The 17,318-nt window shown below is 52.1% G+C and overlaps 1 protein-coding gene across 1 annotated transcript in view; it reads left to right on the top strand.

Moving 5' to 3' along the window:
• The first annotated feature begins 1,916 nt into the window (after positions 1 to 1,916).
• Positions 1,917 to 17,318, top strand: part of Lhx4 (LIM homeobox 4) — a 42,430-nt gene continuing 27,028 nt past the window's right edge. The window contains exon 1 of the mRNA XM_090339767.1: positions 1,917 to 1,989. Coding sequence (XP_090195893.1) covers positions 1,917 to 1,989 — 73 coding nt within the window. The remainder of the gene's footprint in view (positions 1,990 to 17,318) is intronic.

The raw sequence follows: 17,318 nt of genomic DNA, 5'->3' as shown, positions 1-17,318 counted from the left end.
TTTTGGTAAAGCCTCTGGCACCAGATATTTTGCTTTTGTTCCCCTGTACACAATTCTATCTGGAGTACTGGGGTCAACTCTCAGGTAAGCAGAAGATCGGAGGTTAGCCTAGTACACACAAGACACCGTGACCTCCCCCTTGGAGAGAATTTCAGAGCAAACAGCCGGCCAACCACCCCCCCCTTCTCCTTCACCAACTCTGCGGAATATAGATCTGGAAGTGCTTGGAAAGACGGGGGGGGGGGGGACAAAGTCTTCCAGCCCAACCGGGTTCCCACTAGGCTGGGAGGATACACCTGTCTTCATCTCTGGAACGAAATTCTGGGCGGCGGTGTCGCTGGGCTGGAACCCCGAGAGCGACCGGGCCCTGGGCTGGGGGGCCGAGCGTCCCCTTCTGCGGTCAGAAGGCGCTGAGAACCGGAGGACGCCGAGGGCGACTTCGGTGGAGACCTCGTTCGTTCCAGCGCTGGGCCTTGTTTTATTCCCTCCAGGAACCAGCAGTGAGAATTCGTTCTGAGGGCGCGTGCTTGCCTGCGTGTGTGTACGTGTGCCCGAGGTAGTGTGTAAGTGTAAGTCTTACAAATGCGGGAGCCGCGCGCGCCCGCGGCGGGCTGGCCCCGGGGGTCCGGGTGCACGCACGTGGTCGGCGGCGTTCAAAGCGCCCGCCGTCGCAGCTGGCGGGGGGGAGCGGCCTCCGGGGACGGGCCGCGGTGGACGTGGGCCCCGGAGGCCCAGCCGCGGCAGGCGGGGTGGCTCCGCAAGGAGCGCGGACGCGGGGCTGCCGGCGTGCGGGGACGCGCCCGGGGGCTCCGAGCCCCGCTACCCCCGCGCCGGGCCCGGGGCCGCCTCCCTCCGGGGCTCAGCCCGCCGCCGCCGCTGGCCGGGTGACTGGTGTTCCCGGCTGTCCCCGGTCCTAGCAGCCAGACCCGGGCGGGGAGAGGGAGCTGGGGCTGGGAAGAGCCGGAGGGAAAGGACTTGGCCGGAGAAGAGAAGGAGGGGGCTGGCTGGGTGGAATCCGCCGCTTTCCCCCGCGCGCTCAGCCTGGGCGGAGAGAAGCCGCGGACCGCGAGCGCGCGGTGGGGAGGACACGGCCCCGCGGCCCGGGCCCGTGGAGGGTCTGCTCCGCCCTACCCTTGTCTGGTCGGAGGGGCGCCGAGGATACAAGCCGCGGGCCGGGAACCTCCGAAAGACCAGCAAAACCCTCAGAGCCCCGAGCGAGCGGGGGAGCGCCGCAGTCCCAGCCACCTGCTGTCGCGGCCCGGCCCGCCGCAGTATTTATACCCGGGTCAGCTCGGACGGACGCCGGAGGCCCGGGGGAGGGGGCGCCGGGCCCCGCCCCGCCCCGTGCGGCCCCGCCCTCTTGCACCTCCGGCCTCTCTCGGGGCGCCCGGGCCTCTCTCTGTGGCCCGAGGGGGGTCACCCGGGCCGCCCGGTGGGGACCCCGGCCGAGGGGGGCGGGCTTCCCTGCGGAGGGAGACGTCACGGCCGCTCCCGCAGTGTGAATGAATCAAAACGCCCGAGTGACCGCGGCCTCCCCGCGGCCGGCCGGCGCGCGAAGGGTGGAGGGGGAGGGGGCGCGGGCGGGGGAGGGAACGGGAGGCGGGCGGGGGAGGGAGGGAGGAGGAGGAGGGAGGAGGGGAAAAAGCCAGAGCTGCGGCGAGCGGCGGCGTCTCCTCTACCGGGGAAGTGCGGCAGCCCCCGTGAGCGAGATCAAAGGGATTCGAGCGGGGCCGAGGCTGGCGGGGGAGGGGGCGGCCGGCCCGTGGAGTCCTCCCGGAGCGGCGCACCGCCCCGCGTCCGCGGTGACTTCAGCGGCCTGCTGGGGTTGATTATTTTCAAATTTCTGAATCCAGCTAGAGGGAGAGAGCGCGAGGGATCTCCGTAGACTGCGACTCGCCGGCTCTCGCCCCGAGACGATGCAGAGCGCGGCCGTCCCCGCGGAGGGGGCTGTCAAGGGGCTCCCGGAGATGCTCGGTGTGCCGATGCAACGTAAGACCACCCCTTTTCTCGCTGATTTAATTCGATCGCCCGACAGCCCACAGGCCGGACCGCCGCTCACGGCCCTGGCCGGGAGGGGCCGGGAGCGGGGGCGCGGAGGCGGTCACGGGGCAGGGGCCCCGGCCGGAGTGCGCAGGGACGGAGGGCCTGGCTCTCGGCTCTTGGGGGCGCGGTGTGAAAGCTCCTCGCGTCCTGCTCCTGGCGGGGCGAGGGTAGCGAACCCCGCTTCTCCGGGTCCTTGGCTTTTCTGGGAGCCCTAGGAGAGAAGTGTTTGGGAGCTCGAGCGGAGGGGAGGGGGTCTGAGCTGCAGGCCAAGCCCGCGGGAACACAGCGGTCCTTCAAATAATTCCCCACCCTCGGGGGGCGACCAGGGCTCGCAGGACGAGGAGTGCAACTTCACCCCAGCGGGCGGGAAGTTGCCCCCGGGACTGGCGGCGGGGAAGCCCCGCGGCCACACTCGGCGTCCACGGCCCCCGCGCGCGCGCGTGCGCCCGGGCAGTCTCCCGCGGCTCCTGCCCTGCGGCGCCTGCCACCTGCGCCGCCGGGAACCCAGCGCTGCCAGGGTGAGAATCTGCTCTCCACACTCCAGAAACCCAAGGCGTGCTTGCAGAGGAGGAGAAGCACTGGGATCAAGTTATGAACTTGGGGCTCACCCTTTGCTCAGGCTTGGGGATCGAGGGATAAAGGCTTCTGGAAAGCCCTTTCCCTTTCTTCCCGTGCCTGAAATTAGCCAGAGCTCAGGTTGTGCTTGTCCTGAGGTCACAACGATTTTCCCGGAGGAAATCTGTGTCTGCCCCTGACTTGGGATCTGTGAGTGGAGCACAACAGGATTTCTACCGTAGTGCGTCCGCCGCAGGCGCAGACCAAGTCCTGCTCCTCGGGCTCTCGGTTTAGCTGGAAGTCTCTGGGCACCGTGGAAAAATATAAGGGTTCCTCATCCCGCTTTTCTAGGGGCTGTGCCGCCTACAAGTTCTTCTGGGGCGGTAGCTTGTCCTGGGGGTCTAAGTAAGAGTCAGCTTACCCAGGGATGGAAACTACCAACCACCTAGGGCGCACGAGCGCGCCCTCCTGCGCCCCGGCTCTCCATCGCAGGGCTGCGGTCCCGGGCAAGCTGGCTGAAGAGTATCTGGGGGATTCGCTGGGAAGTTTAGGGGAAGGAAATGAAAGAAGATAGCTTCAGTCAAGTCTCTTTTCATTGTTTTCTGGACAATATCCTACAGTTGTTGTATCAGCACTTGGCAAACAGTTTCACGTTTGCTGTGCATTAGAAAATGTACTGCTAAGATATTCTGGTGAAGGCGTTCAAGATTTATTGCTCTTACCGCTCGCCACAGCCAGAGACCCAGTGGGTCTTTCGCGCCGGCACAAACAGAAAGCTAAACCCTGGCAAAGGCAGGCGCACAAATCCTTGAAGTGCTTGTAGCTGGGTGTGAGAGGAAGTGTAAGTGTGTGTGTGTGTGTTTCTTGTCCTACATGTCCAGTGTGTTTGGACTCTAATTGCTGCAGTCACTGAAGGCTAAATTCTAATGGCAGGTGTCTTGCACTCTTAGGATGGCAGCGTAGGGACCCAGAGCTGTCCTCTGATGGCTGTTTTAGGGGGATGAGGGGAGAGGGGGATGCACAATTCCCAGATTGTCACAACTTTTGTTTTCCTGGGACTCAGGAAGTTGCTTTCCTAAAATGTCCAGAGCTCACCCTAGAGGCACAGAACTTACCCTAGAGTCCGGGTTCAAACAGTGGAAAAGTTAGTGAAGAAAAGAAAGGAACTCTGGTGGGAGGTGGCTTGCCCAGGCAATGCCAACCAAGAGAGTTGGTCCTCTCTTTTGTCATGTCTGGCTTCAGTGACCTAGGTTGTGGGAGCCGAATTTTGAGGGGCTAAATCTCTGCAGGTTTCAGAAAACTCCTTTTGGAATGTCTGTGGATAGTACTTCCCTCACAGCAGACCTGGCTACTGGCTCTTAGGCTCCTGGTGGCTCAGGGCCCCCTTGCTCGCTTATACACCACCCTTCTTCCTTAGGAGAGGGGCCCAATGGTCTAAGACGTGGGGGAGGGGGAGGGGTACTGGCTTGGGCATCTGCAGGGAATGGAAGGTAATCGCCGGGCTCTACCACCAGGGAAGGCAGGAGAACTAACTCTCCCACGGCGGTCCCTGCGGTCCCTCAGGCAGAAGGTTGGGGTTGCATCCTCCTCTCCCACAGAGACATTCCTCCCCCCCCTCACCTGAAACCACCAGGAATGGAGCATTGAGGGGCGCAGTCTAGGGATCTCCCACCTCGATTACCCTGGTGCTTCTGCCCCCCTCGGGGGGGGCGGGCTTTACACGCACTTTGTTCCCACGGCCATGGGAGTGTTCTTTTACCTATTTGAGGATGAGTACAATGCTTTACCGTCAGAAGAAGTTACCAAGGAACATAATTAACCTCCTTCGGGAATCCCCTCTGTCTAGTACCTTTTATTCTTACCTCTCCACTCACCTCCCAACCCACTCAAGTTTCTCGCGGACGCCTGAGCAGCTCCCGCGCCCTCTTCTAGCTCCACCCGGCAAAGGTCGGGCGCCCCTGGCGTGAGCCTCGAGGCTCTGCCAGCTCCGGGGCCGCGGGGTCCTGCCGACCGGCCACCCTGGCTTTCGGGTGTTGACTCCTGGCAGAAGTTGAAAATAACCGGGAGACGAGAGGTCGGAGAGATCGGCCGCCACCCGGAGACAATCCGAGTGGAGCAGAGTTACCCTGGCCTAGATCCCTTTGGGGTCCCCGGCTCCAGCCTGGCACCACTGCCTCCCAACGCGCTCGAATCCCCGGCTCCTTAGCCTGGGGTCGGAGCGCGCCAAGGCCCCCTCTGCCCGGGGCCCGAGGCTTTTCGGAGGAGGGGTGGGTGGGTTTGGGGATTTCGGTACCGGAGGTCCTCCGTGGTCCCGAGTGGATGGGGGAGCGGTGGGCGACTTCCGAGCCGCTTCCGAAACAGCGGCCGGACCCTCCCCGCCATGCGGTAGGCTTTATCCGACCTTCACCCTCGGGTTCGCACCCTGTCCCCCGGCCCCGGATCACGGGTCACCCCGCTCAGGATAGAGACCGGCCGGGTTGGCTTGAAGGCAACAGCTGGAAAGCGGGATGGACGGGGCGTCTTCCGCGCCTTCTTCCTAAAAACCATTGAGCGCGCGCCTGCGAGCCCCGAGGCCGCGGCGCGGCGGCTCCGCGCGTGGCGGGCCCCGGACTAGGACTCTTTGGGGATGGTTCCTTGCACTTCCCAGGGGGCTCTTTTTGGAGTGCTCGGGACAAGTCTCCTGACTTGGGGCATCTTGCGGGCCCATTTTCTAGACTCGGTCTTGTGTCCCTTCTGTTCTCTCCATGCCCCCGGGTGCCAGGGCGGGGGAAACCCACGGGAACATAACACTCATGTTTGGGGGGAGCTTCTATCCAGTTCCGATGCGGAGTCGCCTCCCGCCCTGCCTCACCACAACATTCGCAGCCAGTTTTTAAAGGCCAGGCTGGCGGTCCCAGCAGGCGTGCTGGGGGTTCGGATCCCCTGGTCCCCAGGATCCCGCTTCGGCCACAGTGGCTCACGACTCAGGAGGGAATCTGGAGAAACCTGGGCGACGGTGTCAACGCCCGGACTGGAGGGGAGCCCCGCCGAGGGACCCCGTCCGGTTTCCTCCTTTGGGCGAGCTGGGTGGAAAGGGCAGGGTGGGAGGCCGCGGTCGCGGGGCTCCCCAACTGTGGAACGAAACCTGCAGTGGTCGCCGAGGAGCGGTCGACGCCCCGGGAAAGGCGCTGCTCGGGGCTGCGAGGTGGGAAGCGGGGCGTCGGGAGCTCCGCGCGCGCTTGGCGGCAATCCAAAATTATGCCGCACCAGAACCAGGCGCAGCTGAGGCGGAGAGCGTGGAAGTGGCGTCGGGGAGCGCGGCGTGCCTGACCCGCCAGCAGCCCGGCTCCTTCCCCGAGAGCGAGCTCGGGTCGGGCCGGCCCGCGGGACCGTCCGCGCCTTCCTTCCGCGGTCTTTCGCCGCCCGCCTGCGGGCGGGTCCTGGGCGCTCGCCCGCCCCGACGTGTGCCTCGGGGTCCGGGAGCTGTGCGGTGGAGGGCGACTAGGGCGGGCAGTCCTTCGGGAGGCTTTGTGTCCCGCGCGTCCCGTCGGACGGTTCTGACTGGCGGTGGGGACAGGGCGCTGCCACGGGGCCACCGCACACCCATTCGGCCTTCCCCTGTCCTGTTCCTTTCTTTCCATCCACTTGGCGCCTTCCATCGGTTTATTTTCCGAGCGGATGCTCGCGGGCAGGCCTGAGGTCCCCCCAAGTGGCCTTCGCCAAGCCTGGACGCCCCTCGAGAGCGAGGGCGGGGACCTGGCCCGGGAGGGGGGGCGGCAGGCTCGACGGGGACGCGCGTCCAGCGAAAGCCCGGCAGGGCTGGAGTCGCTCTTCCTTCCCGGGCCCATTTTGCACCCAACACGGGAAAGACAGTCCCAGCCCCCAGCGCCCGCGCCGGCGGCCCGGGCCCTTCCCCCAGCTTTAGCCCTGGGCCAGCGGCGCCCCCAATTTGGGGACCGGGTCGTCCTCCTCCCGCAGCGGGCAGCGCCGGCCCCGACCTCCGCCGGGTGCTGCCACTCGGTTCCCTGGGTGGCGGGGAAACAAACAGAAACCGGACAAGTCCCGGGGAGGCCGGGGCGGTGAATCGCGCTCCAGACTGGAGGGAGCGGGGCCCTGCGCGCCCCGGAGGCCCCGGTTGGCGCGGGGTCGAGCCTGGGGGCCCCCGCGCCATCCTTGGGTTGGCTTTTCCTAAGATGGAGCTAAGTTTTTTTTAAATCCTAGACTTTTTTTTTAAGACCACGGGGTTGAATATTCTTATAAGAGACCTGCGGGGTGAAGCTAAGGGAGGAGAGAGGGAATGGGGGGAGCGGGGCTGGTAACCCCAGGGAGGGGTAAGGGAGGGAGGCTCAGGCGGAGTCTACCTGTCCCGAACAAAGGAGCGGGGGGGGGGGTGCGGGCTGAACGCTGCGGGGGGAGGGTTAGGGGTAGGAGCTCCCCCAACACAGCTTGGAGACTGCCACCTTGACTTCAATACCCGGGTGATTTAAAACCCAAGTCCCCCCCCCCCAAGACCTCCACCACAGGTGAGGTGAGGATCCGGGGAGGGGGGAAACAAACAAAGCAATTTCTTCTCCTGGCGTAAGACAAAACCGCGGGTCACCTCTCCAACACGGACCAGTGACCTGATGACCCTGCGGACCAGGTGTAGACGGCCTCAAGTCCTACATATTTGCATTGTCCCCACTTCCCATTTGCTTGGGATTTTAGTGCCCTTTCACTCCGCGTCACAGTCAATTAGTGATTACTTAGCCCCGCATTCACAGAGCAGCAGAGAGGGGGCCCGCGGCTGCGCAGCTGGCAGCGCAGGGCTGGAGGAGGCCTTGGGGTCCAGCCGGACCCCACGAGCAGTCAAGGGGAATTAACTGGTTCTTCCAGTGGCTTTGATTAGAAATCTCCTTTGAGCCCCTTGTTTGGGGACTGGAATGGTGGGTATTCGGTGGATTTCCCCGGCCGGTTCCCATGAGCCCTCCTCCAATTGAAGGAGGTGAGGGAGGGGGGAGTGGAGTTGGGGTGAGGGGACCTGTGCCATTTGTTTCAATTAGGGACATTTATCAGGAATAGAGCGGAGACGCTTTGGAACACACACAGAGACTTGGAACCAGTCTGGCAGAGGAGAGGAAGAAAAGTGATCTCACCCACTTTGGGAAAACAGAGGATGGAGACACAGCAGTTTGCCATGATGGCACAACATTCATTGCCCCGCACACATTGCTGGGTTTGGAGGTGGCCGTGTGTGTGTGTGTGTGTGTGTGTGTGTGTGTGTGTGTGTGTGTGTGTGTGTGTGTGTGTGACTTCTCTAATGATTTTCTGCCTGGTCTCCAACCTCAGCAATGTCCACAGTAAAGCCAACGGTGGTTTACTGCCCGCAAGTCTCTCTCCTTCCCTTCCTCAGCTTCCTCCACAGCTTGGTCTGGAATTCGCTGCACAGGGCGGATGCATTCAAGGTGCTAGGACCCATCTCCCGACCTTTGTCTAGGAATCTGGTGAAGGAAGCCAGGTGTGGTGCCAGGTGTGGTCAGAAAAACTAACTGCAAATAGATGGTGCTATGAGGTTTTACCTTTTATTATTATTATTATTATTTTTTATTCTCTGTTTTAGAGGAACCCTGATCAAAATGGAGCACAAATCAACCATTTTGAGGTCCTGTTGTTAGGGGTAGGTGGGCAGGTGGAATTTAATTGGCAAAACTGAAATTGATTCCCCCTTGGAAAAAGTGCTTGAGTTAATGTATTCGTGGCTGGCTGAACAACCAAGTGCAAGGGGAGTCCCAACTCCCGCTGTTACTTTGGCAAATTTCTCCCCATCCCTTACCTCTTATTCCTCTGGGTTTCAATGCAGATATTTGACTGTGGAACCTTACCTCTCCAAATCTCTATAAAGTATGATTTGCTTTAATTATAATGTTATAAGGTTAAAGGATTGGTTTTGGGAATCGCTTAATAGAGCAAAACTCAAAGCCAAATTAATTGAAAGTTTCTTCTTATGAGAGAGAGGTTGCCAAACATATGGAATGCTGCTACAGAATGAGACATCAGAAAAATATGCTGTAGAGATTGAGCGATGATTAAATGTGAGAATCGAGTGGAAAGAGATGTTATTGGATTGTTTCATGTAATTTTCTGCTTCATTTGCAGTTACGGGGACTACTCAATATCATACTGAAGGTATGATACTCATTCTGTGACATTTCATCTGCCCCTGCAAACGCATGTTGACGTTCTGTATTTCATTTGCTGCCAGACTATTTCTAACAAAAATTTGTCCAAATTACAGTTTTAACATGGTAACATCAACATTATCTCCAGGATATTTTTGAATGGGCTTTAAAAAAATTAGAGAGGTTACTATTTTTGAAGTGTCTAGGCAGAAAAAGAACAAAGGAGATTTTTCAGAGGGACCTCAAATCACAAAGTAAAATAAATAGGACCCCTGTGGGAAGGATAGAAATGATTCAAAAGGAAGGGAAGGAAAAAATAACTTTAGAAGTGATTGCTTCTGACTCCAAAAGGGTTTTCTGATGTTCTTCAGCTTGCTAGACATTTGTCAGAAGCAAACTAGAAATTAGATAGCAAGATATTGTTAGAGCAATGTATTTTAAAATGTTAGTACATGTAACTAAATTACACAATATGGTTTAACTTAAACATGATGCCTTTTTTTTAATTAGTTATTTTTCCTCTAGTATTTTTGTGGCTCTCTCTCTGTCACCATCATGAAATATCACCATGTTTGCTGTGCCTTCTCTCTTTATATGTGATTCTTTAGCAGTGTTGCTTTGTGACTATTTCTTAAGTAGATTATGAGAAGTTTTATATTTTAGAAAATGATATTGTTTCTTCAAAATATTCTGGTTTAGAATAGGCAAAAATATAAAAGAGAAAAGAATAGATTGTTCCATAAAAAATGAGAATCTTTAATAACAAAAGCCAGAAGGGCATGGAACACATGGTGTCTCATCACTATTGGCTGGGTGCTTCTGAGCAGGAGTGTGTGTGGAATGAGCCTTCATTCCTCAAGTCACATTATCACGGGATTGGAAAGGGGACTTGTGGCCAGAAAACAAGATTTTTGTTGTCAGCAGTGGTTGTGGCACCTCAGAATCAGATTTATTTTGGCAATAGTTTTGGAGTGATGGAGCTTTAATTCTAATATAATGAAATCTGTTCTCAGAGCTGAATATTTCAGAATTCAAGTATGAGTCAGGCAGGTGTGCTGTAACTTGGTAGATGGTGTGACCTTAGATTCTGACTATAGTTTGGAATTATTAGTCATCAGGAAACCAAATCAATAAGTCCCCCCTCCCATGAGAGTATTTCCTGAGCCCCCTATTTGAAAAGAAAAGAAAAGAAAACAAAACAAAAACAGCCTATTTGTATTGGGGAACCTGAGACAATGGAGTAGAACCATCTGTCTTTGATTGTTGATGAAAAATTCAAAACAAAAACATGTACACAGCATTTCAGTTCTCTCTCTCTCTCTCTCTCTATATATATATATATATATATAGAGAGAGAGAGAGAACTGAAGCCAATTTAGAGATCAGTAGAGAAATGTAAATTAATAAATTGAAGTGATTTTTGGAAATATACATCAGCCAAGTACTCAGGTGAAAGTACTTACCAAAGGATTGGCGGTAAAAAAAAAAAAGAAAGAAAGAAAGAAAAAGAAAAAAAGAAAAGAAAAGTCTCCAAAAGAGGTGGCTTTGGTGAGCCTGATATTCAGTTAGCCTCAGAAATATGCTGTTTAGAACCTCAGAGAAAAATAAAATTTATATCCTAAACTCTCCCAACTGTGTCACGTTAGGAGAAACTCTTTGTTCTCACAGGCTTCAATATCTACTTCACGGGGTGGAAAGTACTTGACAAAGTGATCTTAAGACACTCCGAATGAGTGGGTCATAGCTTCACTCTGCAGGCAGGGTGAGTTGGAGTGCTGTTTGATGTCCCAAGAAAATAGCCAATTGCAGTGAGCAAGAGTCTATGGAGTCTGCATCAGAAAATCTTAAAGAATCATTTTTATTAAAAAAAAGTAGATGTAAAAATTTTATTGTTATTTTTAAGTTGTTGTACAAAGGGATTATAATTTCATAAGTCAGGTGATGAGTATAGTGTTTCCTCGGCATTTCTAGCTCTTCCTTCACTTTCCCTCATTCCTCACCCCTCTACATCCCTAGCCACAAGTTAGGCAGTGAAGGATCCTTTCTTGAGAGCACCAAGGAAAATCTTGTCCTAAACATAAGGCTATCAATGCAAATTATGAAGAAATGGAAATCTATTTGTCTCAAAGAGTTAAAACAAACAAACAATGCTTCACAGGACTCCAAGGTATACATTTATTTATTTAGTTAGTTATTTTGCCAGTCCTGGGCCTTGAACTCAGAGCCTGAGCACTGTCCTTGGGCTTTCTCAAGGCCACAGCTCTACCACTTGAGCCACAGCACCAGACTCCAAGGTATGCATGGAAGTTCAAAATTTTTAGACTATTAATCTGGTCTTGGAGCATAATGAATGCACATTATTCCCATTCATCCAAAAATAACCTAGTTAAAATATTAAAGTAATGCATTGGTATTATGATTTCAGTATAACTATTCAAAATTGTGATTTGTTTTTCAGACAGGCACACTTCCTTTTGGAAGTTAGTCAGGTGTGTTGGTTCTAGTGGGAGGTACTTTAGTGGATACTCCTGCCCTGACCCCTTTCCCTGTTGATCTGCCATGACCAAGAAGATAGAAAATAGCATTTTCCAAAGAATTAAAATCGATCAAAGAAACATAAACCCTCTGTGAAATGTTTCTTGGTGGCCTTTGGTTCACTGAGAGCAGTTTCTTGGAAACAAAGATAAATGAATGAGGAATAAAATTCTCAGAATATATTGGTTATCACCAGAGAGGTATAGCATTTGGTCTGCCACCGACATCAGACCTTTTCATTTCTTCGATGTCCTAGCTTTCTGAAGCTTCTGATCAAAGAGTGTAAGGTGTAAAAAAAAAGAGTGTAAGGTGTAAAAAAAAGAGTGTAAGGTGTAAAAACAACGGGATGCAGGCTAGGAGTTTGATCTGGTGATAGAGTGCTTCCCTAGCATGCACAAAATCCCGGGTTTGATTCCTGGGTACCACATACACAGAAAAAGTCAGAAATGGTGCTGTGTCTCAAGTGGTAGAACGCTAGCCTTGAGGAATGCCCAAGGACAGTGCTCAGGCCCTGAGTCTTAAGCCCCAGGACTAGCAAAAAAAAATTAAAAATGGGATGCATTATTTTTCTGGTGAACCACTGAAAAATAAAACTGGTGTTTGTCAACTACAGTACTACAGATGCACTGAGGGCAGCTTTGTGTGTTTGATTAGCTTCCTCAACAAAGAAATAGACTATGGCCACCACCAAAGGATGTGTATCCATATTTTAACAAGTTGAAAAACCGTTTGTTAGCTGTGCAGGTGTGGTAGCTCACTCCTATAATCCTAGCTACTCAGAAGGCAGAGATCTGAGGGATTGCAGTTCAAGCCATCCAGTTCAGGAAAGTCTGTGGTGAGGCTCTTATCTCCAGTTAACCACCAGAAAACCAAAAGTGGCACCGTAGCTCAAAGCGGTAGAGTGCTAACCTTGAGCTGAAGAGCTTAAGGATAGCATTCAGGCCCAGAGTTCAAACCCCATAACTGACAAAACAAGAAAGTAAAAGTAAAATGAAAGAGAAAAATATTCGAAGGCTTACATTCTGCATAGAATTGAAAACTTTCAAATTCATTCTGTATTTTTGAACCCTCTCTAGAAAATGTTCAGAGCCAGACGCTAGTGTGGTTCATGCCTGCAATCAATCCTAGCTATTGAGGAGGCTGAGATGGGAGGATAACTGTTAAGCCAACTGGAACAGAAAAGTCCATGTGACTCTAGACTCTAACCAGCAAAAAGCCAGAAGTGAAGGTTTGGCTTAAGTGGTAGAGCACTAGCCTTGCACAAAAAAGCTAAGGGATAGCAAACAGGCCCTGAGTTCAAGCTCTAGGACTGGCACACACACACACACACACACACAAAGTGCTAGAAGAAATGTTTCTATTTTCTCCATGTTGTCACCAGTCCATGTTACTGTGCAAGGAATGACTTTGAGATCACATCTTTGCCTCCATTTATGAGTATGTGTGTGGATATTGAGATATCCATGTATGCACACAGGGTTTCTGGCTCAGTGCCTAGGAAACTTCTGGACAAGGGAGGCTTTGTGGCTGGGGCTTGGGAGGAGAAGTGTGTTTTTTCGTGTGATTCAGCACGAATGCAGAGTCCTTGGCTATTCTGGGCTACCACTCTCGTTTGATGCCTGAGGTTATCATCAATGGCATTCCAGCCAGAGCATCACGACAGAACACTTGTGTGCAGTGAAGAGAAAAGGACCCATGTTAAACTAAATTATCATATCAGGTGCTAAGTTGATAGGTCAAATTCTGTTTATAATGACTCCTAGGTTCTTCATCAATTCCACATTTGTTTTGTTTTGTTTTGTTTTGTTTTCCAGGTCCTGGGGCTTGAACTCAGGGCCTGGATGCCTAAGCATTTTAGCTCAAGGCCAGAATGGTACCACTTGAATCACAGCTCCACTGCCAGATTTTTGGTGGCTAGTTGAAGGTAAGAGTCTCATGGACTTTTTGTGCCTGGGTTGGCTTCAAACCTCAAGCCTCAGATCTCAGCTTCCTGAGTGGCTTAGGATTATAGGCATGAACCACAGGTGCCTGACCAATTCCAGTTTTAAAAGAAGGATTCCATTATACTACTAAGTTCAGCATATCAGAGATTTGGCAATTCTCTTGTCCCTTGGAAGTCGTATTATAATTATTTCTGATAGGAAATCTATATAATATCTGTCCTATTTAGGGTTTCCAAGCTATAAAATAACAATAACTATTCATTATAACAAAAAAGAGTTATAGTGTACCTCTCTAGAAAAATTTCTGATGATGGTTCTAGCAATCACCTGGAGTGTTTAGTCTGAGAGTCAGGCCTGAGTACACAGGTCTCAACCTCCTCATAGGCAGAGACAATCTGAGCTTGACAATCTGAGCCATCAGTAAGCCAACACCTTGCAGCTGGTCGACAAGGACAGTTTGTCTTCAGCTCTCCCCTGGGCCTTGCACATTCATCTCATATTCTCTCTGAGCAGCATCAAATATCAAACGTTTTCATGTGCTCAAATAATAGGGTGCAAGGAAGCTGGTGGTTCATTTCCTTTCACCATGAACAGGGATCCAACTTAAGACTGCCTCCATTTCTCTTCTGTACAATGACAGTGTCTGTCCAGGTAAAGTGATGGCTCAGGGCCTGTGAGCACTCAGGTGGGCTTTGGCTAGTGTAAGACTGAGTACTGGTGGCTCACACCTGTAATCTTAGCTACTCAAGAGGATGAGATCTGAGGACTGAGGTTCGAAGCCAGCCTAGGCAGTAAAGTCTCTAAAACTTCTATCTCCAATTAGCCATGCACACAAAAAGCCACAAGTGGAGCTGTGTGTCAAATGATGAAAGTACCAACCTTGAGCAAAGCTCAAGGACAGTGACTAGGCTCTGAGTTCAAGCCCCAGTAGCAGCACACACAAGGAATTATGTTTTTCAGTGTTTGTCTCTAAATTGTCAGTGTAACACAATGGAAAGCCTGCCTGCCTGCCTGCCTTCCTTCTTTTCTTCCTTCCTTCATCTCCCCCCACCTTTCTCTCACCCCTTCCCTTCCTTCTTTTTCTGTCAGTCAGCGGTCTTGAAATCAGGGCCTGGGTGAATTCCTGAGCTTTTATTTTTGCTCAAGGCTAGCACTCTACCACTTTGAGCCACAGTGCCCCTTCTGGTTTTCTGGTGGTTTATTGCCTGGACTGGCTTTGAACTTTGATCCTCAGTTCTTAGTCTCCTGAGGAACTAGGATTATAGGCATGATCCACCAGTGCCTTGCTTGGTTTTCCATTTTTTAGCTTAAATACACCCTTAGTGTATCTCTTTGACTTGTTCATATTGGTCCTTAAACTTGTGCTCCTGCACTTCTACCTGGGGCATCTCAGTCTTCCCCAGCTCTAGGCTGAAGTGTCTGTCTGTTTGTACTTCATGTTTTCCTTAAGGCCAGGCCTGCACTCACTGCCCTCAGCTCCCAGCAGCGCTCTCTGCATACATTAGCACTAATGTATTCTCTCTCCAATACTCATCATATTAAGTCTCCACAGATACTGCACTTGAAATAGATTGTATGGGCATACATCCTCGCCCTCATCCCGGGCATTTGTGGCTGGGAGAAGTAAGATAGCCCTGTTCTTACCCGAGGGGGATAAAAACCTCAACTAGAATCCTGGTGGTCCAGGAGCCAGAATGGGGGAGCTGCTTCCACCTCAGCTGGCCTCCCTTGGCACCAATCCCCTCCTCCTCCAATCCAGTGGGCTGCTTGCTTGCAGAGAACACAGAGGTGCTCTATGTCCACGATGGTTGTGCGACCCTCCCTCTGCTTGTCCAGCCTCCTGCTGGCTCTGCACTCTGTACCAGAATCCCTTCCCTTTGCAGGGAGGTCATCTGGGGTGTGCACCTCCCCTGCTGGTTCCCCTGGATCCTGAACCTCCCTCCTACCTTTCCTCCAGCCAGCTGGCTCAGCATTCTGGGGACCTCCCCTCTCAGGAGTTCTATGCTTCCAGGGATGCTGAGACCCCTTGAGAAAGGCCAAAGGGCACTGGATGAGCACCTGCTAGGAGCCAGGCAAGGGTGTGTGTGATGGCATTCTCTAAGCCTTCCCTGGAGGGAAGGTCACAACTTTAGCTGCAGAATGCTTATGGAGCCCATAAACATGGGTGCCTAACTTTCCTTTGATGCAGTTCATCTCCTAGTCACAGAGAACATGCATGGAGCACATACTGTATAATCAGCACCGACTTCAGAAGTTTCCACGTATTTTCTCCTTACAATAAACCTATGAAACAATATTGACATCAGTGCCCCCATTTTTACAGGTGAGGAACTAAGGCAGAGAGCTAACTATTTTGTCAAGATCAAAATGAAGAACCTGGCTGGTCATGGTAGCAAACAAATGTAATCCTAGCATTGGGTAAGGTGAAGCAGGGGTTATAGCCTGGGTTATAGCGAGAACCTGTCTCAAGTCATTAATGGGAAGAAAACAAGAAGGAACAGAGTGAGGAGGGGGAAGGTGAGGAAAGAAGGAGGGAGGGAGGGAAGGAAGGAAGGAAGGAAGGAAGGAAGGAAAGAAAGAAAGAAGGAAGGAAGGAGAACAAAGATTCAAATCCAGGAAGTCTGGCTCCAGAATCCACATATCTTTTGTGTCCTTCCTCTCCCCATATTAGAAACGGACATTCCTCATCTGTGCACAAGGCTCAGTGGCTGAGATCTGAGGATCTCCATTCAAAAGCCAGGAGTGGAGCTGTTCTCAAGTGGTAGAGTTGTAGCCTTGAACACAAAAAGCTCAGGGACAACACCCAGGCCTTGAATTAAAGCCCCCAAACTGGCATACACACCTCCAGCCCAGTCTCTACATAGATTTTGTTGTATTTAATTTTCCTCATGCTAACACTTAAAGATTTATATCATAACATGATGCAAATGGAGAAAAACATGATTAACATGAAATTTGGTTTTAGTACTTTAGTTAACATTGGGAGGTACTGAAGAAACTGTTTAAGGGAAGCAGTGTGTGTGTGTGTGTGTGTGTGTGTGTGTGTGTGTGTGTGTGTGTGTGTATGTGTATACATGGGCATGCACCTGCTGGTCCTGGGGCTTGAACTCAGGGTCTGGGTATTGTCTCTGAGCTATTGTCTCAAGGCTAGCATTCTACTACTTAAAACAGCTCCATTTCTGGCTTTTTGGTTGTTAACTGTGGACTTTCCTGCCCAGACTGGCTTAAGTTGAGATTCTCAGATCTCATCCACCCATGTAGTTAGGATTATAAAAGTGAGCCACTGGCACCTGGCCTAGCCATGTCTATTTTCAATAAGGGGAGAAGTAGGACATAGGGTAAGATGTGGATTCTAAGGCCAAACTGCCTAGGCCTTTTCCTTCCTTCCTTCCTACCTTCCTCTCCCCCTCTCTCTTTTAATTACCATGGTGTTATTTATAACAGGTCTGGAGAACCCCAGGGTGTGAGGTTCATGAGTACTCTGCAGTAAGAATATTCTGGACAGCTAGTGCTTGCACTTAAACTTTGGGTCTTAGTATTTGTTACCTTTTTCTTGAGTGTATTTTTTCTTGCCAGTCCTGGGGCTTGACCTCAGGGCCTGAGCACCCTTCTTGGCTTTCCTCAAGGTTGGTGCTCTACTACTTGAGCTACGGTACCACTTCAGGCTTTTTTGGTACATGTAGTACCAAGTAATCGAACTCAGGGCTTCATGCATGCTTGGCAAGCACTAGGCCACCTTCCTTGTGTGTATTTCAGTGTATCTGGAATGCAGGGAATGCAGGGAAACAATGGACTAGAGACTCTAGCATTATTTGTTCATCGAATCATGTAACCCTGACCATTTTGTAGATTTTTTGAAATATTCAGTAAGCTATCAAACCACCAAGCAATTCCTTGATAAAAGATGAATGTCGGAGGAACAGGCTTGTTGAAGAAATCACCTAGGTCAGGAATAGGGTGGGACAGTGGTTAGGGTTCAGTGGGAGACTGAAGTGGAAAGTGCTAAGATGAGGTAGTTTTTTCAGCTCAGTGGAGCCACCTCTAGATGAGTTCTGGGAGTAACACCACTAAGCACACATCCCCTCCACAGCCCTCTTGAATTCCA

Source organism: Megascapheus bottae, chromosome 10 (assembly GCF_031878675.1).
Source record: "Megascapheus bottae isolate mThoBot1 chromosome 10, mThoBot2.hap1, whole genome shotgun sequence".
NCBI classification, from domain to species: Eukaryota; Metazoa; Chordata; class Mammalia; order Rodentia; family Geomyidae; genus Megascapheus; species Megascapheus bottae.
This window is presented reverse-complemented; position numbering and strand designations above follow the sequence as displayed.